The sequence below is a fragment of the Parasteatoda tepidariorum genome, chromosome 2, assembly GCF_043381705.1.
Source record: "Parasteatoda tepidariorum isolate YZ-2023 chromosome 2, CAS_Ptep_4.0, whole genome shotgun sequence".
NCBI classification, from domain to species: domain Eukaryota; kingdom Metazoa; phylum Arthropoda; class Arachnida; order Araneae; family Theridiidae; genus Parasteatoda; species Parasteatoda tepidariorum.
In genome coordinates this window covers 74,497,818-74,522,980 of record NC_092205.1, presented here as the reverse complement: position 1 = coordinate 74,522,980, position 25,163 = coordinate 74,497,818, and the positions used below count along the sequence as shown (strand labels likewise).

Genomic DNA, 25,163 nt, shown 5'->3' with positions numbered 1-25,163 from the left:
TCCCCTTGATCACACAAATTACATCAATATAAATTTTTGTGAACAAATTTTGAATTTTTCATTCGATTACAGTAATTTCCCTTAAATATGTCACGTAACTAATTAAAGTTATATTAAGTGCAGATAATATAAGACAGCTTATGTAAGCAACAAAAAATAAAATGCAGATTAACACATTTATTGCCAGTTCATGCGTTGAAAAGGTTAAAAAAAATTAGAAAAATGTGCAATCAGCAATATCTATTTTCTTCTAAAATTTCACAAAGAGACAATATTCTAGGAAATAGCAATAAGTGAAAAATCAGTTTTGTGTCAGAAAATAGGGTAGTTAATAAGTCAACATTTTTTTCATTGCAAATATAGAAACTCAAATGTATCACCATTCTTATGAAAAGACAAATAGCTGAATTGTTTGTTCAATATTTTATAGAATTGCTGAAATACATAATGGTAAAATGTAATTTTTCTCAAAATATTGCATTTTAAAAAAGAAATGTATCTATATTTTTAATTTATTATTTACTCATAATTCATGTATCTTTAACATTAACTTACTAACCGTACCTCATAAGTTATTCATGATACTGAATACAATACTTATTATATTAGACTTACACTTGATTTTTTATTAGAACTATATTCCATGGAAAAAAAATTGAGATATATGTGGTCTATGATAATGAAAATAGTAATAACCACAGATTCAAATTATAAGTAGCCAGTTTGTTTTAAGAATTCCACCTTAAAACTTTTGCTAAGTGGTTGATTATTTATATTTTAATTTAGGAATAACGGAAAGTGTTTTGAGGAATGCCATCCTCGTAAAGTAATAACAAATGCTGTTGAGGGTAGATTCGGTAGCCCAGCCATGTCATCAGAATCAGAAGATTGTCTCTGGTTACTTACCGTGCATTCTGTATTAGACATGCAGTCACTTCTTGGTCCTATGCAAAGGTAATTAATCTTATTTTTAAGTCATAAAAAAGTTACAAATGTACCATGCGAAATAAAGGGCAATTTATTGATATTAAAAAATTTTCAATTGCTTTATTTTCACATTATAAACATGTGTATGAAAATTTCGTTTGCAATTATTTAGTAGCTATAACTTCTGTAGAGCCTGCTGTGAAATATTTGTATTCAAATGTTGCACTTGATAGATTTATATTTTTTGAAAGACAAGACTGTCGAACTGAAATTAGTTAATTGAAGCTTAATTAGTGAGGATGAAAAATTAACTTACAAAAATGAAAAGCAAGCTGTTATGGCTTTGATGCAGACGAAACTCAGGTATCCCTTTTTTTTTCTTTTTTTTTTTTTTGACATATNTTTTTTTTTTTTTTTTTTGACATTCGTATTAGAAGCAAAAATATATTTTGTTTTTTTTTTTTAGCTATAAAAAATAGTCTAATAGTTACTAAGAATCTGTTAGATTATATTTATACAGAAATATAAAATTAAAAAAAGTAGTTTTAATTTTTTTTTTTCATTCTCATTCAAAAATTTATCAATAATTGATATTGTAAATTAAAGAAACTATTAATTATTAAAAAGCTAAATATAGTATTTTTCATTTATTTAAACCTAAATAAATACCAAATAAGGTAAAATATATTTAATAAAAATTTTGTATGAATTATATATGGGAGAGATGTTTTTTTAAGTTAAAATTAATTTTGTTAAAAAAAATTATTTAGTTTTTTTATACATATATAAATATATATGTATATAGTGTTTAGGCTTATTTTTGTCTACAAGGCCAAAATAAATCTGCGATGCCCACAGCCATGCAGCCAGTTAAAAAATTAGATAATCACCATAATTCAGTAGTTTATTATAAGAAATAATAATTTTATTATTAAATCTGACGAAAAAAAATTGATTTTTGCATTTAAAGAAGTAGCATATTTTTCATACATACTCCAATTCATTAACGTTCCTTTACCTAATTTTTAACAACAGATCATTTCTTTAGAATGCTGGTCTACAAGATCAGGTTTTACGCTAGCATTATTTCTAATGTATAATACAAATTGATATCTAATCCAAGTTTTCCTAAATATTTTTTTGTTTCAGTACTGGAACTTATTTGCAAGTAAAAATTCACAAAGATATCAATATTCCATGTCCACACAATCACATCTATATTTATGATGGCTTACCTAATTTTGTTGCTTCAGACCATCCGAACACCTTATTGGGTTCTTTCTGTGGTACAAATCTCTCTCACCCAATAGTGGCTACTGCTGCTTCAGGTTATTTAACTATTCATTTTAAAAGAGGTGCATTGGCTCATGGATTTAATGCTTCCTATACAAGATTACCTCACCTCCCCAATTGTTGTGATGATACAAATGCCGATAACAACTGCACAACTTGCTCTAATCAGCGGTGTCCGAATAACTGTTCAAATTCATTGAATCAAGGACAATGCATAATAGTAAGTTATTGAAATATTTTATTTCCTGTTATTTAATGTAGAAACTTCACTGTGGGATATTTTTTATGAAATTCTCCAACTATTTTGATAATTAAAATATTAAAACTGTTTTATTTTATATACTCTTGACCCCTGTGGCAGAATTTTTCGAGCTATCTGCGACAAAATTCTCTGGCACTAATATCTTTCTGCAAGATACTTTTAATTATAACAAACATATATATTAGAAATTTAAAATAAAATAGCTGTGTTTACAAAAAAATCTATACAATTTTTTTGTAATAAAGTATGTAATAATATTTTATTCTTATATTATTTGTGATATTCTCGCATTTTGTGGGGGGAGGGACACACAAATTATTTCCTTCGCATTTTGTAAATACAAAATTTTGTAATCACAATCAAAAATATAATTAAAAATCATGAAATCCGTAGTAGTAATTACCGAAGAAAAGATCAATGACAAAATCACTCGAATCGGGCTCCTCAAATGCGTGCTTCGTTTCGAGATTAGGTTGTTGTAATAAATAAAATCGCATAAATGATATCGGATTTAAAAACTACAGAGAAATCAATAGCAATAACTGCCCAAAATTCGATGAAATTATTGCCTAGAAAAGTAAATACTCAAATGCAGGATTCAAATTTTCTATATTGTTTTCTATATTGTATGGGGATATTTAAAATCCATGTGAAAATCAATAACTGCCGAAAATACAATCGAAACATTACATAGATTTACGATACTATTGTCGTAAATTAAATGCGTCAAAAAGTGATTATCTAAATACATGATTCTAGTATTACGTGTAAATTTCTGTAGAAGAGAAAAGTAATTTTTTATTTTTCAAAAGAAAAATCTTTCTGCAGGAACTCTGTAACGTTCTGTGACAATGTCCCTGCAATTCTGCCACGGGGGCTCTGGACTAAAAACTATTAGCATGTATTGTGAATTCTTTATGTAAATGTGTCAGCCATTATACCATTTCTCTTAACTTCAATGATTTTCATTCATAGCAATATGGTATCTGTGTATGCAACAAAGGATATGCTGGTGAGGACTGCTCACTTAAACTCTCCTATCACACCTTAGCTTGGAAGACTCTTTTTAACCTTCAAAAAGCATCACCTAACAATATGTCAATACCTCCAAGTAGAGTTGGATCTTCTCTGCTGACTTACAATGTTGATCACAATGAGCACCTTCTTCTTTTTGGTGGTTATTCTTCGGCTGCTGGCTACTTAAACGACTTATTTTTGTACAACACTACCAGTCATCTTTGGATCAAAGTAAGTGTTAATCTAAAGATGGCATTTGACAGATGTTGCTGTCAACTGTTATTTATTATGTCATTTCTATTGGTCAAACAAAATATTTCCTCAGCTGTTGTATATTTCTAAAACTTGTTTATAAATTTTTTTTTAAAAAAATATGCAGGATAAGTTAAAATGAATACTTCAATTTCATTAAAAATTTATTTACATCTGGAAGTTATATAAGCAAGTTTTGAATATACTTCTCAAATGTATGATATGGGCTTCTTTTGTTATACGGCAAACATCAATTCTCAAACTACTATCGATGCTGGCAATAGCAGCTGTGATACAGGTTTTCAAATCAATCATGTTGTTGGACCTGGCAGTACATACGTGTACAAATACAAATGACATAGCAAATAATGTACAATATACAAATGGCATAACAAATAATGTACAATATACAAATGACATAATAACATGCAATCTTTTATGAACCTCAACTGAAAAGAATTGCACTGTCTGAAGTTTGGGGATTGTGATGGCCAAGGCAAGAGTGCATTGTCTGTGGTAGATATGCGGCCATTCTTGGGTTGTAATATTGATCTGGTGTTGTTTGTCTGCCTGCTTTGTTTTTGTAGAAATGCTAATTATAATTGAGCAATGACTATTCAAAACTCATGTCTAACTTATAAAATTCTTTGTAGATTTTAACTGACTATGCTCCTCCAAATCGTCATTTCCATGCAGCTGCTTCTTTAAATCAGTCATTATATGTTTACGGAGGTCTCGGTGAAAAAACTGTTCTTGGAGATTTCTGGGTGTTTACATCTGAACATGTATGGGTGCAACTGCCAGAAGTGACGGTATGTCCCTGTTACGTTACATACTTCAGGTCAATTGTACCATTTACAAATGTCATATTTGCAAACTTTAAAAGCATATCAACTCCAGTTTTTTTAAAAATTAAGCAAATTCAATACATTTTGCAGTAACTCTTTGTCATTTATTCCAATTTTTACTTTTACGATTTTAATATTTTTTTAAAAAAAATATTAAAACCTGGATGTTATGGATGTAACATATTCGGTTACTTCTGTATCAGCCAGTTTTAATTTTAAAAATTTTTTAACTTATGAAATTCTCTAAAAATTGGAGTAAATATCAATGATACCAAATGTTATTTTAACAAAACTTATTAGAACTGTGGGATTATTTTTTACTAAGTTATATACTTTCAAAATCTGCAAATATAGCAATTGTAAATATAGAAATTCTTTTTTGCATTTTACGATTGAGCAAACTGGGAGGTTTTCTCCCAACTGAAATTTTACTGTCAAAATGGTTTAGTATTTTTATTATTGTACCATAACAATATTCTGCTCATTTTATATTAATACTGTTTTCCCTTCTTACTATAAAAATCTTTTTTGTATTTTTTATTTTGTCAGGTACTTAAAATGAATTGTTTCCAATTATTTTCTTTCTATTTAATTTGTTAACATCTGTACTAATTTTACTTTTACTGCATCTATTTTCATGTTAACTCAGATAAAAAGAAGAAAAAACATAATATTTTTGAAAATTTATAGCTCATTTGTAAAACTTTAGCATGGTATTTTAATTACCAAATGTTTGCTTATTAGAATTTGTTTTCTGAATGTTTATATTTTCTCAATGTGTGTTGCAGACATCATCTGCAGTGCTATCAATGGCAGGATCAACTTTAACACCTGTGACGGACAATCGACTTGTATTATTTGGAGGCTTTTCACCATCGCATGGCTTCTTTGAAAGAGTTATAGAATTTGATACTGAAAATCGACAATGGCTTGTCATTAATAGTACGGGTGCTAAACCCATCGGTAATAACATTTTCTCATTATATTAGCCAATACATTTATCCTAACTAACTTAATTTTACTTTGTGAACTTCATAGAAAACATGTAATTTTTTCAGGAAAACTGATTTTCGTTAAGAAATTCAAATTTAATACCATTATTAGATAATGTGTTACGTTCATTTTACAAGTATATTCACACCAAAGATTCTTGAAATGTTCATCATATGAGGCTTGAGCATCATGGTGATAAACTAAATTTTTCTCTGAGGAAACTTTTTTTACTCCAAACCTTTCCTTAGTATTGTTTCCAGTTAAATACTTTTCAAGTTTCTGAACTTTCCACTTGATAACAGCAAAATATATTAAAACATCTTAATGCTTGTGTCACAACTATAGTGTTTTTTAGCTAAAATACTCTTTAAAAATGCTCTTGGAAACAGTTTCAAAATGTGGCTTATCACTATGTTGCAGCATGTTCTTCATGTAAAACACTATTCATGTTTTTAACTATAAAAAAAGTCAAATTGCATGTTCAGGATGCTATAAAAAAGTTAATTTGAAAGTATAAAAAATTTCATTTGTTTCAGTTTAAAAATAAAAAGTTAAATGAATTGTTTAGAATAATCAAAGTTATGACATATTTTAACTATCTAACTTTACAAATATGCATATTAATAAGATGTTTGCAGTATTATTAAGTACAATTAATTAAATTTAAAATAAAATCTTTATTAAAATTTTAGATGCATGTAAAAAAATTTAAAAATATTTTAAAATTGATTATATAAAAATGTGTATCAATAAAAACATCAAGCATATTACAAATATTAAACAAATAAATTCATTTGAACCGCGTTAATATTTCAGAAAAATTTCAAATTTTTTATAACACATTAATCTTATCTTTAATTAATTGTATTATCTTATTGTCATCTTATCGGTATTACAAATATAAGAGTTAGAGCTATTTAATTTATATAGATTCACTCACTATGATTGAGATTATTTTGTTTTATTTGAGTATTTATAATATTGTATGGTAAATATTTTATTTTAATAAATTCTTCATATTTAAAAAAAAAAAAAAAAAAACTTTTTTTTCAATTAGATGAAGTAAAACAATCAAACTGTGAAGTATATAAAATGGAAAAATAAATATATATTTTACTGAATTAGTGCAAAGGTATTTAAATTGTATTCTATCTGATTCTTTTATAATTTTATATTTTATTAATGAGTGATAATGTTAATAACATATCTTTAAAGAGGAAAATACTTGCCATAATTGTTAATTTATTGAAATAAACACTTTATTCTTTTATTAAATAGAACAAAACAATTTAAATTTTTAATACAGACATTTCTTCAAAACTGAAAAGGCAAAATTTTGGTATAAGCAAACAAAATAATGAGCAATTTAGAATATAACGGAACAATTATTTCTTTAGCATTTTCTTAATATAAAATTTTAATGTACCTAATAATGTACATAATATTAATTTATCATTCTTCAAACTAGTCAACAAAATGACGTCAGTTTACCTATATGATGGACCACAGCCAAACAAAATCGAATGCAGCAAAAAAATTCTCAAAGAAAAGAATGGCGCTACTTCAATTAAGTAATTTAAGGCTTTAATTAGATAACTCATTAAGCATTTTGTTCAATTCTTAAAACTATTATCCGCTTCATTAGCAATCATAATTTTACTAGTTTAAAAAAAATTTATTTAATTTTCCCTTCATTACCATTAAATTTCCATGCAGTACAATTAAACTCTTAACATCTTATAAAAAAATCTTTAACTTTTGAAAATGATAAACTTAAAAATGCAAAAAGGGAAATAAATCATGCTGGTCTTATATTTTTGAATACATTATAAAAATTGAAAAAATTCATAAAACTTAAAAAGTAGCAATATTTTTTTTATAAAAATTACTAATTAACAGAATATTGAATTTTCTGATGTAAAAAAAAATGGAAGCTTATAACCGTGTCATAATTTAAAAATATCTTATAATGTGATGGAATAAAGAAGCTGTAATGTGATTGAATTCTGATCTAGGCTTACAGAGTTCAGAAATGATTTTCTTTAATTCCAAATAAAGCATTGATTCCTTGTTATAAAGTACTAACTCTTTTTCTGTGAAAAAAAAAAAAAATTTTCTGTGAATTCTTTGTATGTGAAAAAAATAGGGAAATTGCAATTTATAATTATTTCATCTTTATTAGGTTTATATGGTCATAGCAGTGTATACCATTCTGATACTGAAAGTATCTATATATTTGGTGGTATTTCCTATGACCTTGAACATGTTGCTCCTTGTAATTACCTCTATGCATTCCACTATCCATCAAGTCAGTGGTTCCGCCTACCTCCTGACAACAAAGTGAATAAACTACAGACTAGGGTAAATATTTAATTTCTTTATGTTATCCCTAGCTACAAATATATCTTGGCCCCAGATGGGCTCAATATGCGTCCTATGCTCCCTGAGACCAATATTGGGATGTCTATATATTTTAATATTGGTCCTATTCAGTGTCAATATCACCCTATATAGGGCTTATATTGGCTGAATAATTATTATAAAATATCTGGTGAATCTGATGATTATATGTAGGGCCAATATTGGTTGTAAAGTGGCAGTAAAATATCAAGTGAATCTGCTCTTTGAAGCCTTATTGAGCCAAGATTTGTGAATATCGGTCCAATAAGGGCCGAAGTTATTTTGCTGCTAGTGATTAGTTAGCACCAGCATATCCCTTCAATCATTATTTCCTATGGTAAATAATGATTGAGGGAATTATATTGTGAATTACATTAAGCTTATAATATTCAGTGAAAAATATTAATATTCTAAGGCTAAATATAAAATTATTAGCAGATTGAGTATATTTTTCTGATATCAAATATGCACATTGTAATTCAAAATGTCCTTGTGCCTTGCATTAAAAAGCCTAAAGTTTACTCCATTATTTTTGTAAACTTTGTTTGTATTTTTCTAAACATTCTTTTGTTCACTTTTGTAGATAAAAGAATAGATTAGTTCTGCAACACAGAGCTACTTAGAGTACACAGACTGCAGACTATTCGAACAAGCGTGTTTATAATTGCTCAGTGACAGCATAATTATTTAATGGTAGTTTTTATCAATACTTAAGATAATTCTGTCAACAAAAAAAGGAAAATATTACAGTAAAGATTAATGAAGAAAAATATTCAATTTAAGTATTTTCAGGAACTTCAAGAACATTCTTACTGGATTTGGTTTGGCTATTCAGCCTAATATATTCCAATCAAATTCTGGATTTCTTAGTGTAAAAAATTGACTCAGCTCAATGTTTGAAAATATATTGCGCTAAAAGAAAGTTAATTTTCAAGACATTTGATTTAACACAAAATGGTTTGCAGAAAAAAGGATGAACATTTTTTTTCTCTTATGATTAAAACCAATTAAACTTTTTTTTTTGATTAAAACCAATTGAACATTCAAAACATTTTGAAGAGCTCTCTAAAAGCTCTAAATCAAGGAACACAATGACTCAAACTTTATACATTATTGTGGCAATAGGCATTTATTTTATCTATTATACAGAACTAATTTATTTTTTAGAAAAAGTATATTAAAATCAGGGTTGGCTTTTTGCTGGCAGAAACTGGTTTTTGCCATACCAGTGGTAGAAACTGGTTATAACCGGTAAAAACCGGCAGAAACTAAAAAGACGTCTATATTAGTTCTAGTAGTTGCTTAATGACATTTTGTTTAAGTAAACTGAAAAATGTCACTCCATGTAACTGTAACAAACTTTTTAATTCATTGTTTGTAAATATATATTATTTTGTTTATATTAAATATAAAGAGTGCAGTATACCAAATATTTATGTAAAACAAATCGGCCCCATTTCCTGAAACTTATTTTTCCTGTCAAGTTTTGACAACTACCCCAGCTGCTACATGGTGGTCCAGTTTTAAAAAATATGCAATAGATGAAAGTTTCACAAATCTTGCTTGTTCCTTGATGGCAATGCCTGCTAGTTCTGCTGGACTTGAGAGAATCTTCTCAAATTTCTCGTTCGTGCATAGGCAAATTGAGAAATTGTTTAGGTTTAGAAACTGCATCAAAACTTGTCTTTTGTTATAGATTACTGCAGAGTGCAAACAATGTAATATTTGATTTTGAATGGTGATAATTTTGTAAATAAATTGTACTTTGTTTAACATTTAATTGTTTTTTCTATGAATTATCAATTGTATGTCAATCTCAGTACTTACTTTTATGTCGTTTTCTGAATTTCTGCCAGTTTCTGCCACAAATGTGACAGAAAAGTGTTTCTGCCATGCCGGTTTTAACCGGTTTCTACCAGAGGTTTTAACCACCTCGGCAGAAACTTGCCAACCTTGATTAAAATTAAAAATATTTGTATGCTAAACCACAGACTTATATTTCAAAATTATTGTGTATGTATAAATTAGCAAGCCACAGTACTGATTTTTAAATTGTTGCTTTTAAAATATTTATCTTAGTAATGTCTTGCAATGCCGATTCATCTCCATTATATTGTTCTGTTACTGTTTTGCAACTTAACATATTTTCAACAGACATTATTTAGTGAATAAAATTAATCACAAAAAAAAGAACTACTTTTGCTTGAAAATTAAACACTAGTAAGTAACAAATTCTCGGCCATTTAATTCATGGCAAAACTGTTATTATATTATTAGTATTTTATTGCAAATAATTAAAGTTTATGGATTAACTCAGGTTATTTTATTGTATTAATCTATTTTAGCCTTTGCCAAGGTATTTTCACACCTTGGTTGTTAGAGAAAATTACTTAATCATTTTGGGAGGCCGAGGAAATTCTAACAGTGTCGAGGAAGCTGCTCAACCATTTGCCTACGTATTTTCTTGTAATCTGTGGATTCCATTGACGGATGAGGGTAAGTGCTCCTTTATAAAATTTTAGTTTTTTTAAATTTATTTATTCCTTTTCTTACAACCCTAAGCATGGTGAAAACTGTCATTATGTTTCACCCAAAGATTAATTAGAGTAATAATTTCTAAAAATGTTATTATTTTAAATATTTTATTTTACAACTATATATATGTGATGCCTGAACTCAGCTCGGGCAACGCAAATATGTAAATCTTGGAGTTCCTGACCTGAATACGGGTCAATGAAAAACTGTGCTCCAATTCCATAAAGCCCGAACTCAATTCATCCAGTGCATAATATGTAATTTACCATTTTCTGAATTGATGGCAATACTTGTTTTTAAATTATCCCTCGGAGAGTTCAGATGTTTTGCGCCATTTGTCCGTTTTTTGTCATTTTGCAGTTCTTGCAAAATTTAATTCACACCACATTAACCGGCAATCAGAAGATGACGAAGAATACTTGTTAGGCTCTTTTTACTCAGATACCAATATTTTAACAAAGGCTTATGTGAAATGCCATGTTTGCGTACATACCATACTGTAAAGATCTGAGAAATTCATAGAATCTGAGGGACATGCAATTCATGACAGTTGATATAAGTAACAATATTGTTGTATTAGTTTACTATATTTATTTTTAAAATCATCTCATTTGATTTATTTTGCTATAATTTGAGCAAAAATTACTTTAATCCATTAACATTTCCAATGTTTGTGAAAATTTTGAATATAATAATTATTTAATTTTTGAGAAAAAAATATTTTTAAAAAAATAATCTGTTTCTAACATTTTGGTGATAATATCAAACAAAATTAAAGAGAAAAAAAGTTTAAATTTTTGGCACGTTTTTCTCAAATATATTCCACGGGTAAAGGCTTTAGACAATTTTTTTTTATTTAACCAATACCATTTTTGTTATAGCCTGAAATAATAAATCTACCTTGAAAATATCAACAATTTTAATTGCACTGTATTATATTAATAGATTTTTTTGACTGAGTTTCCTGAGTGTAGCACAAAATATTTAGGTAACATATAGTCAGTTATGATTTCATTTAAGGACAAAGGAGTTGTGCTAAGTTGAATGGAACTACCTTTAACAATTTTCAAACATACGGATTGTCATAAAAATTTGAATTTTGTAAATAAATATAAATACCCTTTTAAAGCTTTAAATTAATCATTTGCTTTAATCTGTTAATCTATAATAAAATGCTAAAAAGAATTGTGCCACAAAGCATGTTTCTCTACGATTTTCAAATTTATATTTCGATTAACTGTTAAAATGTTAGAAAGTGTACTCATGCTTTAAATTATATCATTATTTATTTTCAAACAGAGGAATCTATATTCATTTATTTATTGTGTTCTTTCCCTAGCCATTGAAGTAGTTGGAAAGTGGCCAGAGCCTTTGATTGGTGCCTCAGCTACTGTGGCTAATGACGATGTTTACTTTTATGGTGGAACTAATGGGAAACTCTACAAATTATCTTTTCCCTCTGATATATGTTTATTATTTTCTTCAAGTCGTGTTGGCTGTATGCAACAAACTGGTTGTGCTTTCTGTTCTCTAACAGAAAATGGGATAAATCAAACACTTTGCTTCTCCCAGGATAAACACTCTCAAAGCAAGTAAGTTCCTTTTTTCTGACCACCTTGTAGACATTTTTTTAAACAATTTTAATTTTTTTGTCCACCTTGGAAACCTTTTTTTTTTTTAACTATTTTCATTTTTTCTAGCCTTTTTGTTAACATATTTTTTAAAAAAAAAATTTCTGACCACCCTGTAAACATTTTTTTTAAATAATTTTCATTTCTTTTCTGACCACCTTGTAAACATTTTTTAAACAGGGTATCTGCGCACCTGGAAAGTCATGAATTTCAGTATTGAACAAAATTTTTGTCATGAAATGTCATGATTTTAACTATTATTTTAAAAAAAATATGGAAAGTCATGGATTTAGGTCGCTGAAAAATCTAATTTTTAAAATGGAATCTAAAATTACCCCCCTCCTCCATTTCATGGTGTTCTGAATATCTGAATTTGTTATAAAATCCCCACTAACAGTCATATTTTATTAAAATATAAAATGTTTTTATCATGTTCTTTAAAAGTTATGGTGTTCTTTCAAAAAATGGGGGGGAAAACATCATTTCTAGAGCGAATTATCTTTTAAATTTCTGTGATTTCAGAATTTTTGTTATTATTTTTATTTTTTCATTTTATCAATTTAAAAAATTCTAGCTGAAGCAAGCCAGTCATTGGCGAATTTTTTTTATTCTGAAATGAGAACAGAAAAATCAGGAGTATTTCTTTCCTTTCGGATGAACAAGAGAAATATCTTTAGAATACAATTCTGCAAAAAAAAAAAAAAAAAGATTATTTGCTTTCGTATTTTTTTCAGCTATTTTATTGCTTCAACTCTTTATTTACTCTGTTTTTTTAAATTTAAAGTCTTTAAATATGAATATGCAAATTCTAACAGTTCTGGTTATACATATCATTTCAATTTATGATGTTATAATGCGTTTTTAAATTTCTTGTTGTGTTTTTGTCGGAAAAAATAATAACTATGTTAAGTCATGAAAAATTCTAGGAATTAGTCATGAATTTAAAAATTTAAAATGTAGCAGATACCCTGTTCAAAGCAGTTTCATTTTTTTCTGACCGCCTTCTAAAGATTTTTTAAATCTATTTTCAATTCTTTTCTGATAGCTTGGTTAACATTTTTTAAAACAATTTTTTTGAATAGTGCATTAATCCTTTAATCTTAACCGTACTATGATGTAGTCGATCAATATGTTCTCATCTAGACATTTTTATATGATTCTTCTTTCTTTAATAACTTTATTCTTTGCAGATGTTATAACCCTAAAGAAGCCTCAAAATTCATTCCATCAGTGACTTGCAACACAGAATGGTTGGAAAAGCGTAGTTGCCACCAATACACTTCTTGCTCTGACTGTGTTGCATCTTGGCCTTCTTTTAAAAGAGCTAGACAAGTAAAATTTTTTTCATTTAGTTTATTAATATTTACTCATATATTTTAGGTTGGAAATGAAGTTCATATTCTTTCTCTTAGCTTCCGTATACAATATGTGTTTTTACCAATGTAATTGAACTAGCACATTACATAAAATAGATTTTTTCAAAATATTATGGGTCTTGGATTTATTAATATATTTTTATTTTTTTAATTTGATTTTTAAAATTAATAATTTATCTGTTTTTGAGCCTATTGAAGTATTTGTCTAAATAATTTACTTTTAGTAAAATGTTAATATTCTGCAAGAATTTTCACAGAATGGGTGCCTTTTATGCTAGATATATTGTTTAATTTATCTGTAAATTAAGCATTTCATGTACGGTAGAGCCCCTATTATCCGAACTTCTGGGGACCGAACATGGTTCGGATAATGAAAAGTTCGGATAATTGGAAAATTGTTTAAAATCTAGTGTAAATGATTATTATTTATGCACTAACTTCCCTTCGCACCTTTGTACTATCTAAAATAGCTCTGGCGTGTTTAAAAGTTTTTTTTTTTTGTCAATTTTTAAATATTTTTAATTAATAATTTTTTTTTTTACTTTCTTTTTCATTTTGAATTATTTTTATCATATTTCAGTTTTTTATAATTTTTTTGTCAATTACTGATTTTAAAACATTTTTCATTATTTTCNTTTTTTTTTTTTTTTTTTTTTTTTTTTTTTTTTTTTTTTTTTTTTTTTTTTTTTTTTTTGAGCAGCCATATATTCCTTATTCTTTTTAAATAAATCAACTGAACTGGATCAAAATCATTTTGACGTTCTAGCCAATTCATTGCAAAATCTAATTAATTGCATGCTTCTATATGAGAAGGTCCATTATCTACTTAATCACCTACTACTTCCTCTTAGTCTGTGGAGTTCTGATTTTCACTCAAACAATTTCATCATTTTCATTCTGAAAGATCTACTGGTTCAGAAACTTCAGTTTTGTTTGTTTTTCTGTTAAGAATTTTGATTTAAGATTCCAAGCACTGTAATCACTAATCATTAACCATAAGTGACAACTACCTATTCCCCAATTATAGAACTTCAGTGCTTATCTATTCATTAACTCCTTCTGCATTCCAACTATTGTAGACTATCAAAATGAAGCTCGCATTCTTGGAAGATAATTTTCAGTTGTAAAGGGGTATGTAGGTTTAACTGTATCACAATACATGTATGTATGGCTACTATAAGAAAACTGCTAAAAAGGTTGTAAATTAAATATGGTCTTCAGATGTNTGTGTGTCTTGGATTTATTAATATATTTTTATTCTTTTTATTTGATTTTTAAAGTTAATAATTTATCTGTTCTTGAGCCTAGTGAAGTATTTGTCTAAATGATTTACTTTTAGTAAAATGTTAATATTCTGCAAGAATTTTCACAGAATAGGTGCCTTTTATGCTTGATATATTGTTTAATTTATCTATAAATTAAACATTTCATATACTATGATTCTACTATATTTAGTATCCTGTATAATTTTGTTAACAAAACTCTTCCATCTGATCTGTGCTTTTTTATTTTATTTATTTATTTTTTATTTTGAATTCGGATTTAGAGACAACTGGTTTAAAAATATGCTTCAATCCCTATGATATTAAGGAAGGAAGTATGTTATGTTTTGTTGTAGCTTAAAAAGTTCTTAAGTAATTGCTTTCTTCTGTAAGTATATTAGGAGATCCTGCCCTTGGTTGCTTGTCTCTCCTACCTCTTAATTGCGTTTTCTTTCTAAACAAACAACAGATTGTTATATCAAAACTAAAAGTTATTTAAATGAAGGATTCTAAAAAATTTTAGCAAGGATTTGGTACCATAGTCTAATCTCCTAGACTTTTGGGTAGGAATTTAATATTAATAATTTTGCTCGGTTACCAAAGCAGTTCTCAAAAAATTAATACAAACTTATTTATTAAATTTTTAATTAAAAAATGCTTTAATATTGTTCCTTAAAGATAGTGAGAAAAGTCCTCCATTCCTATTATTGTTTTAAAATTTTAAATAATTGTTTTTATACACTTTTTTAATTATGTTGAGTGAACATAGTTTGTAAATAAAATTATTATAAAAATAAATCAAATTTATTGAAAAATAAACATAACTTATTTACCATTTAATAATTATGAAACATTAACTTAATATCTTTATTATAAAATGTTAAATATAAAATGATATCTTGTTAAAACTCTATAATATAATAAAGAAAAAACATTTTCAATTTTAAGCCTAAAATTTTGAATAAGAATTTAAAACAAAAACCTTATGATGGAGAATAGCTTTAAGAAAGGTTGATTTTTAGATATTGCAGGTGAATTTAATTAAATAAGATATAAATAAATAATTTATAAGTTAATCTCTAATTTATAAGTTCCCTAATTAACTTTTATTACTTTTGTACTGATGGTAGCCAAAGATATCTGGATTTCCTTTGTTAACTAACAATCATGTGTGATTTTTCTATCCAATGCAATGCTTAAAACATCAATTGTATTTTTTGACATAGCTGAATAAATAGAATCAAAACATAAACATTCAGCTGAAAACAATCGCTAGAAATGCTTACAAACTCCATAACTTCTTTTTGTCAATTGTTAATTTATAATAATGTGTTGATGTATATGTATTTTACTAATGTATGTTGAATTATAAAATTTACTATGATGTTTTTTAAGGTTTGTCAGTGGTGTTCGAATTGCCGAACAGGGCGATGTGTTGCCTCTGGCTCATCTTGTGAAGATGACACAGATTGCAACATACCCAGAAAAGTTGTCACTCATCCTAATATGTGCCCCTTGAGAGTTTGTGGTGCTTCTGATTGTGAGAAATGTGGTGATCTCAAAATGTGCATTTGGACACGTCAAGTTCATAGATCTAGTAATTATTTAATTATTTTCAAAAAATATATGACCTTGGATATCTTTTTATGCTATTCCTTTTTTAAAAATTTTTCAAATAGTATTAATATAAAGCTCTACAAATATTTTCTATATTGATGCATGCTATTTTAATTTTTTTTCTTTAGAAGCTAAATTTTGTTTACGATTACTCTAAAAATATACAGAAATAGTTCAATTAAAACAATTAGAAAAATCGTTTTAATAGTCTTAAAAGCCTTATGAACTTTTAATGTAATGTTTATTAAAGAAATGAAGTAATATCAAAAGCTTTGTTAGATGGCTCTGGGGATAGAGCTCTTGCCTCATAATGACCTAAGTACTGACATTAAAATATCTTCTCTGGTAGATTGATCATGGGTTAAAATTGGGTACTTACACACTTTAAAAAGAACATCACAGGCATGTGAACTATTTGATGATAATGATATTGAATAATTTCTTACAATTATGTACTTACAACTTGAGAAAATGATCACTGATACACAGGCACGTGATATATGACCTCAGAGCGAGCTGATGGTTTATAAACAAGATGGTGTGTTAAAGTCAAGCTAAGTTTCTCCACATAAATCAGAATGTTAATTAGTGTGAAGTTAATTAAATATCATGCCGTATCCCACATTGAATTTGTTAAACTATAATTCTTTCTCGTTTACTCCTTTATTTAACTTAAATTCATTATTTGTTTAAGTATTTTATTGTAACCTTGATATGTTTTTGTTTTGCGTACCTGGCTGCATCAATGCAGAATTATTTTGTTTATTTTCTACATGGCTTCATGCAGGTCTTTGTGTTAAGTGAGAAACATATAGTGAAAGACTCTTTGTGTAAAAATATAGAATGTGACACTTAAGAGAAGTGGTGCTTGATGGGCTTGGCATAATCGAAACAAAAAGGGAAATACAGTTGCTAATGTAAACAAATGCCATGTTTCAGCAACCAATCAGAATCGATATACCCATACTAAGTCACTTGTAGGTATCCCATTGCCTTGATAATGGGTAAATTGTGAAAAATTTCATGATTCAAATGATTTCTCTCTCCATGTAACACAAATGGATGTTAGTTCTCTTAAATGAAGGCTAGTATGTATCAATGCTTCATGCAAAAGTTTTCTTACCTTTTGGGATGGGTTCAAAATTACAATCGGTTCTCAATTTGATGAATTCAAATAGCTAGGTTTTCACTGCCTGTGATTATAATTCTTTACAGATAAAAGTTATAACACCCAAAAGTTTTACTTCTATTCTATTTAACTTTTTTTTAATTTGTACCCATCTCTCTCTTTTTTCTATCATGTTGAGAGAAAACAGTTGGTTGTGCAGAAAAAGGTATAGGTTATTTCCAGGAAATAGTTCAGAGTAAATCTGGTTAATGGTCTCTATAAACATACTTATGTGCTTTAATGTTCTATAACACTGTTCAAAAATTGTTATTTCAGGTGGTTTTGGTCTTACTTTGAATAAAATGCCCATCTACAACTGGGTATGTGTAATGAAGGAAATCCAGTCTGCTCCTTCTTTTCCAATAGAATCCATGCCACCATTAGAATGCCCTGCAAGCTGCTTTCATTATTCTGATTGTACATCTTGTTTACGCAGTCAAGGAGGTGAGGGAGGTTGGCATCAATGTGTCTGGAGTGAAGATCTGCAAAGTGTATGTGTTTATACATTAATAATATTCATTTATGTAATTATTTAACGATATTTATACTAAACATAATAAAATCAAAATAAGTGTTTATGCATGTTATTATCTGCAACAGTTTATTCAAAAAACGTAGTAGAATCAGGCATAAGAATCCACCCACAATGCACAATCTCCTACTTCTTCTTTTTTTTTTCTTTTTTTTTTTTTTTTAATCTATGTCTGATTTTAATTGAAAAATAACCACAGTGAGAAAAATTTTCTATCATGCATAATAACTAAGAGTAAAACTTTAAATTCCTAGACTAAGATTTAGATTTAAGTTCGGGTAATTTGGATTTAAGTGCTGTTCATTTTTTTTAAAGCTATAAATTTCAAAATTAAACTGAAGATTCCATAGACAGTTTTCTATTTAAGTTTTTTGTGTTTCTTTTAAAAGTTTCATTTGTTACGTAATAGTACAATCTTATTTAATTTATACTTTATGTTAATTAACATTCCATAATTTCAAAATAATTTAAACATTTTTCAAATACTATATTTTCTAAGCTGTTGCACCATTCGTGATTTGATGAAAGAATCTTTTTGTATTTTTTACTATAATTCTTGCTGCAAATTATTATTATATAGTGTTAATTTCATTACTCTCCCCCTAGCCCATTAAGCAACTTTTGAAGCAGTGGAAGACCTATATAACACAGTTCTATAAACCGCGATTCTCCAAAACGCAACTGGTCATGAACCACATTAGTTTGTGGATGTAAACAATGAAATTTTCAGTAAAGAAATTTCTATTACTGAACAAGAACTATTAACTTTTTTTATTATTTGCTTAGATCTTAAAACTTCAAAAGTTAAGCAGACCAAAATTGATTGCTTAATTTTTTATTAGCTCTAATGCAACAGAAAATTACAATTTCTTTTTTCAAATAATAAATGCTTAAGTTTATATTTTGTATTTTTAAGTATTTGTATCGAAAAATTATTTTAAAGCATTTTACTGTTGACCTGTTCCAGACTGATGTTACCAAATTTAAAGTAATTTTATTTTATGATAATTTTTAGATAAATGAAATGATTTATATAATACCGAATTTCTATAAAGTGCAAAGTCCTAGGTTTCAAGAATTGTGTTATAAAGATCTTCTACTGTATATTGCAAATTAATAAATTTACTGTACACAAAACATTCTTTTTAGTTATATTTCAAACACGTTCTCCTACTTTTTTTTGTTTCATACATTTTCCCCCCATTTTCTTTATTTATATAAAACTTTTACCTGTTTAAAGAAGAAGTTATTTAACTGAAAAAAACAATTTAACGTTACTCTCAGCGTTTTTCTTTCTTTTTAACGTTACACTGTTGGCTTTTCTGCTTTACAAAAACTTTTTTTGTGTGTTATTTAATGAGGAAATAGCTAAAAAATCACAGTACAATTGTGCCCAAAGTTATAAAGCTTGAAGGATTAAAATTTGTATAGTTTATTAATATTAAAATAATAATAATTTTTATCCATTTCTTTTAGTGTATGTCTCCAAGTTTTGAATTATTGGCTTGTGAAGATGGCACTTGTGGACTAGTTGTTAGTGGCAATGAATCTTCTTGTCCTTTGCCTTGTTGGGAGCACTTTCAAGCATCCCATTGTCTGGCTCAAGCTAACTGTGGTTGGTGTGCATTTTCTGGTCCAAAAGTAGATGGCAGAGGACTTTGCATGGATGGAGGTATTATGGGGGCCACTGGAGGCATATGTCGAGAAAATCAAGTTCTCCTCTTGGGTGTGCCCATGCCAAGTAATTTCTTCTTTTAACATTCATTGTAGGAAAAAAAATTTAAACTTTTTTATTGTGCTCTGTAAGCTTTTGCTTAACTTAAGCAAAAATACAGTTGAATGCAATTTATCTTTTCTGGCCAGTAGTGTGACGAATTTGGTTAATTTTGGATAATAGTATAATTTTTAAAGAAAGAAATATAGCAATGCTTTTTTACGTAACTTCCTATTACACTGTTCCAGGCTTAAAGCTGGCAACTGTAGTACTGCATATTTTAGCTCATTGCAAAAGGTGTGCTTAGAAATTAACTTTTATTTTAAATTTTATTTCCTTATGTGCAATTTTGTTACAGTTTTCTCACTTCTTCAATCTTTTACCATCCTCAGTTTCTCTTGTAACAATACCGACATCATTACTCTTATGTATTTTCCAGACAGTTTAAAAAAACCTCCAACATCTACAAAACTCATAAGAAAAACCCAACTTGTATCAAAAACAAATAAAACTGGAAATGCATTCTTCAAATATAATTCTTGGATGAAAAGAAATTTGTTGCTTTAGTGAAGGAACTGACTTTCATTTCTACTTTAAGAGATGTTTTTTTTAAACACATTCCTGTTATTCCTATACATTGTAAAGATTGTTTTCTCAGAATTCATTAAGATGCCACTTAACCTTGTTTTCTCGTAAGCTCTAAATTAGAACATTCTTCTCGTTAAATCTTAATTGTCAAATATGACTTTTGTTCATAATTGTATGTTCTTAGTGTGTTTTTAACTTTTTGTTGGCATTTTTATAACTCAGTTAAATATTTCCTGTACACTGACTTTACACATAATTGTTTAAATTATTTAATGTAGTGAAAACTCTGAAGTGGTTCCAGTTGTCTGAAGGACCACCTACTTGGACCTACCTGGTCAAACCACCAGAAAATGAATGTGAAAATGGACACCACAACTGTGACAATGCTCATGAAGAATGTGTTGATACACTAGAAGGTTTCGAATGCCATTGTAAGCCTGGATACAAAATGCAAGGGTATGAAAATATTCACTTAAACTAGCTCACTATTCACTCACAAGGGTACTAGGAAAATAAGCACTTTAACTAGCTCACACTCAAAAGGGTACTAGGAAAATATTCACTTTAACTAGCTCACTTGCAAGTTTAATTCACTATTGGTGAGTTATGGATACAAAATGTAAATGAAAACATTCACTTAAGTTTACTTTAAATTAGCAAATGGAACGTTTGACTTAGTTATAGAATCAATAAGGCCTTTTTTTCTTTTTCTTTTTTAAGTGTTCAAAATTTTATTAGATAAATAGAGCATGTTTCACCAGACATTTAAATTCAAATGCATGATTTTGTTTAATTAAGAATTTAAGAATAGTTTTAATTATCAAAATTTGTTACATAATTTAATGAAGTATTTTGTTTAATATGGCTTATAACTTTAATTAATTTTAATACGAAAAATGACAATGGTATCTTTTCTCCTTTTTAGTTAAATTTGTATTTGTTTAAAGAAAATAAGTACTTTTAAAACAATGATTTATTAATTAGCATTTTGGTGTACATACTTATTTCATTTTGGAAATATTTTGTTTAGAAAAAATAAAGAATAATAGTTGAATTAAAACATTTTAAGAAATTAAAAATAGCAATAAAGAGGTGATTTTATTTTGGAATTCCAATTGCTATCTGAAGAATAATCTAAAAACTTCCAAGAATGACAGTCATTTTAAAAACTATACATAAAACTGGCCTTGACGCTATGCTTAATAGAATCAATAAGGCAATTGTATAATTTAATATGTATATAGCAATATGTATAATTTAAAATTGTACCTTTTGTTTTATTTATGCAAATTATAGATTTTTATTAGAAAATTTAATAATGTACAGTTTGATAATGTAATGCTTTATTTTTTTTGAATTAATATTTGAAAAACTAAAATGTTTATGATTTTTAATGGAGTATAATATTGGTTTTATAAAGTAAACATTAATTCAAATTTTCTTTTAAACAGAAAAAAATGTATTCCAATCTGTAAGCAAGGATGTGTCAATGGCACTTGTGTTCAACCTGATGAATGCAAGTGCAATTTTGGTTTTGTTGGTAATAATTGTTCAATTATGTGCAAATGCAATGGTCATAGTGATTGTCCCTCACCTGAAGAGCTAGATATATGCTTAGAATGCAAAAATAACACATTTGTAAGTATAAATAATTTCTTATTTTGTCTACTTTTATGAATAGTAACTAATTTGAATTTTTATTAGCCGTTTTGCGCGTTAACCTTAGTTGGCTAATTAAAAATGCTCGAATATTGTGTGATTTGTTTGAGAACTTTTTCATTAGTTTAATTTGAGACTATTTTTTATTAGATTGTTTTTTCCCATTATAAGATCAATGTATTCACCAAAATAATATTATGAATAACCTTAAGACTAATGAAACATTTTTCTACTTTTCCATGATATATTTTATCTAATGCCTACAAGTTTTATCCACATATTTAACCTATTAATATCCATCTTTATCGGGTTTGTGAAAAAGCGAGCCATTTCTGAAAAACTTCAAGCCAGCGGGCTTATATTAAAAAGACCAGTTGTTATTTTTTTAAAAAAAGCCAGCCATTATTGGCCTTTTTTTTATCTTATTATTTATAATTATCTGTGTATTTAATTTCACTTTATTGCCTACCATTTAATAAAAAATGCTACTTAAATATGTCATGACATCTCACTTTTTGAAAAATATTTTGTTTTAATAGATGCCAGTTGTTTTTTTTTTTTTTTTTCTTTCTTTTTTGCCTGATTTTTAATAGTTGTGACATCTTATCAATTGCTTGATAATTCATATTAAAAATATTTTTAAATGCAAAACATGTCATTTGGTAATTACATGATAGAGATACATTTTATGTATCATTTGAAAATCAATAATTTATATAGGTTTTGTCATATACAGAAAAGAATAACAAAATTGGATAGCAAGATATATATATATATATATNATATATATATAGCGAGAAGACTAGTTTGTTTCACTTTTGAAAGGGAAAAAGTGACTTTTCAGGTCATGTTAAAATATGTATATTATTTCTGCACATATTTTGTTTTACTTTGCAAAATCAATTTCACTGTCAAAAATGGAGTTTATTTTATTGTTTAAAAAGAATTAGTAAGTTTTTTTTTAAGTAGTAGCATAATCTATTTTAAAGAAACTTAAAAATGGCAAAAACAAATTATAGAAGTGATATAATGGTTAGGATTTTTTTATTTTATTGAAATAATTAAATACTTTTATCAAGACAAAAATTCATAGCACTTAAAATCTATAGTCATTTTAACCATTTTTTTTTAATATGTTTTATGTCATTATTAAAAACATACTATGAATACATAAGATTCAAACCTAGATTCTTTCAAATAGTGTTTTAAAACAAGAAAAAATAACCGTAATCAAATCGTACTAAAACTTATAGTTTTGATTTCACACTTTTTTTTTCAAATTTGAGGTTTTTAGCTTTTTGGCATCGATTGATTATGATAACTATTTTCTGGGTATTTTCCTTAGGAATAGAAGAAATAAAAATATACTTTTTTAAAAAAAAAAGAATTTGAGATATAAAACAAAATTAATCTTCTATAGAAAGAAAAACAAACCGTGCTTCCCTTTCTTTAATTAAAAAATATATCTGGATAATAAAATTATAAATTCCTATTGTTATAATTAAAAATAAAAGATATTTTTCAATATATATCTTCAAAACTAAAAAGTTTTATGACCTTAAAAATAACTTTTTTTTTTAAATGCTTAATTTAAAGTGTGTGTGTGTATATATACACACACACTTTAATACATATTGCTGTCTGCACACACTTTTTATATGCGTATTTGCTGTTTAGAAAAAATAAAAAGTTTTTTTTTCTTGCTTTTTAGGGTAAACAATGCCAAAAGTGCAAACCACTTTATGTAGGAAATCCAATTAATGGAGGACAATGTGTTTCTTGTTATCAATACTGTAATACACATAGTGGATTATGTTTCAGTTCTGACTTGTCAAATATTACTGCTAGTCTTATTTCTAATCAAAGCTATGTAAGTATAATATTATGTGGCATTTCTCTTAATGTATATAATTCCTTTTTTTTTTTTTAATAATTAATTTAAATGTTCTTGATTTCATACTAATAATTTTTAACAAATTGCACGAGATATCTCATTTGTTGAAAAACTTTACTATAAACATAACAATAATTCTCACTGACTATAAACGCAATAATGCATTTAATATTTGTACTCAGTAATGGGGTATTGATAGGGCAAGCCCTGCAACTCTATAAGTTAAAAGGTTATGTAGGTTGTTATCTTTCTATGTTTAAAAAAAATGCTGCCTTTTCCTCTGTTCTGTGCTCATTTTTCATTCTAATAATACATAAACTATTTAATTTTTGAAAAATTTAAATTATGCACATTTTTAAGAAAATATTTAAAGTGCAGATTCTGATCTGAAAATGTATTGATGCAGTTATTAGTTTTTAAATTATTTTACATCAAAATTAGTTTTGTTTTTTCCATTAGCTATGTAATTTAGTTTAAGTAAGAACTTGTATTATGTCTATCATTGAACTAGTTGTTTCTTGTTTAAATTTTGAATAAGTTTTGGAATAGTTTAAAGGTTAATTTTGAAGGATTTTTCAGGTCAAATTAATTTTGTACTTAATAAATTTTAAAATTTCTATAGTTTTATGAAACTTATTTATATAATCTCAAATATATAAATATAAAAGTAACAGAAATTACCTAATTTTTTTCAATCTGTTTAATAGGAGAAAAAAAGAATTCCATTTTGTTTTTTAGTTCTGTTTGTTTCTTAGTTTATCAGTTTCATTAATTTAATCTGAAATGTATTTTAATATGATATGAAATTTAAAAAAGTAATCTAAATGTATTCTTTGTTGCTCCTTATCTATTGCAACTTGTATTTTCTTGCTTTAGTTTCTGATTAACTTTATAATCACAGTATTCTTTAAGCATATTTTTTTTTTCTTTTTCACAGATTGATGATTTAGTAGAAAAACTTGTTGAAGGTCCTATTGATAATGCATTTTGTATAGATTGTAGAAATAATACTCAAGGGAAAAGGTGCAATGACTGTATTCCTGGTTATTTCAAAGCCGGAGAACATGTTGAAGATGGCTGCCGTCCGTAAGTTTTTTTTTATTTTATTTTAATAATTAAATATACATAATTTTAAATTTTACTTTTTAATTACATTTTATTATTAGAAAATAGTTTAATTTTTTTCAATTGCTTA

At 27.1% G+C, this 25,163-nt stretch overlaps 1 protein-coding gene across 1 annotated transcript in view; it reads left to right on the top strand.

Annotated features, from left to right (window-relative positions):
* Positions 1–25,163, top strand: part of LOC107439147 (multiple EGF like domains 8) — a 56,115-nt gene that overhangs the window by 27,651 nt on the left and 3,301 nt on the right. Inside the window, exons 18-33 of the mRNA XM_043043746.2 lie at positions 787–954; positions 2,077–2,440; positions 3,458–3,730; positions 4,405–4,563; positions 5,388–5,562; positions 7,775–7,953; positions 10,338–10,488; positions 11,867–12,119; positions 13,349–13,490; positions 16,192–16,393; positions 17,858–18,072; positions 19,590–19,854; positions 20,694–20,871; positions 21,867–22,053; positions 23,786–23,944; positions 24,906–25,054. Of these exons, the coding sequence (XP_042899680.1) occupies positions 787–954; positions 2,077–2,440; positions 3,458–3,730; positions 4,405–4,563; positions 5,388–5,562; positions 7,775–7,953; positions 10,338–10,488; positions 11,867–12,119; positions 13,349–13,490; positions 16,192–16,393; positions 17,858–18,072; positions 19,590–19,854; positions 20,694–20,871; positions 21,867–22,053; positions 23,786–23,944; positions 24,906–25,054 (3,219 nt within the window). The remainder of the gene's footprint in view (positions 1–786; positions 955–2,076; positions 2,441–3,457; positions 3,731–4,404; positions 4,564–5,387; positions 5,563–7,774; positions 7,954–10,337; positions 10,489–11,866; positions 12,120–13,348; positions 13,491–16,191; positions 16,394–17,857; positions 18,073–19,589; positions 19,855–20,693; positions 20,872–21,866; positions 22,054–23,785; positions 23,945–24,905; positions 25,055–25,163) is intronic.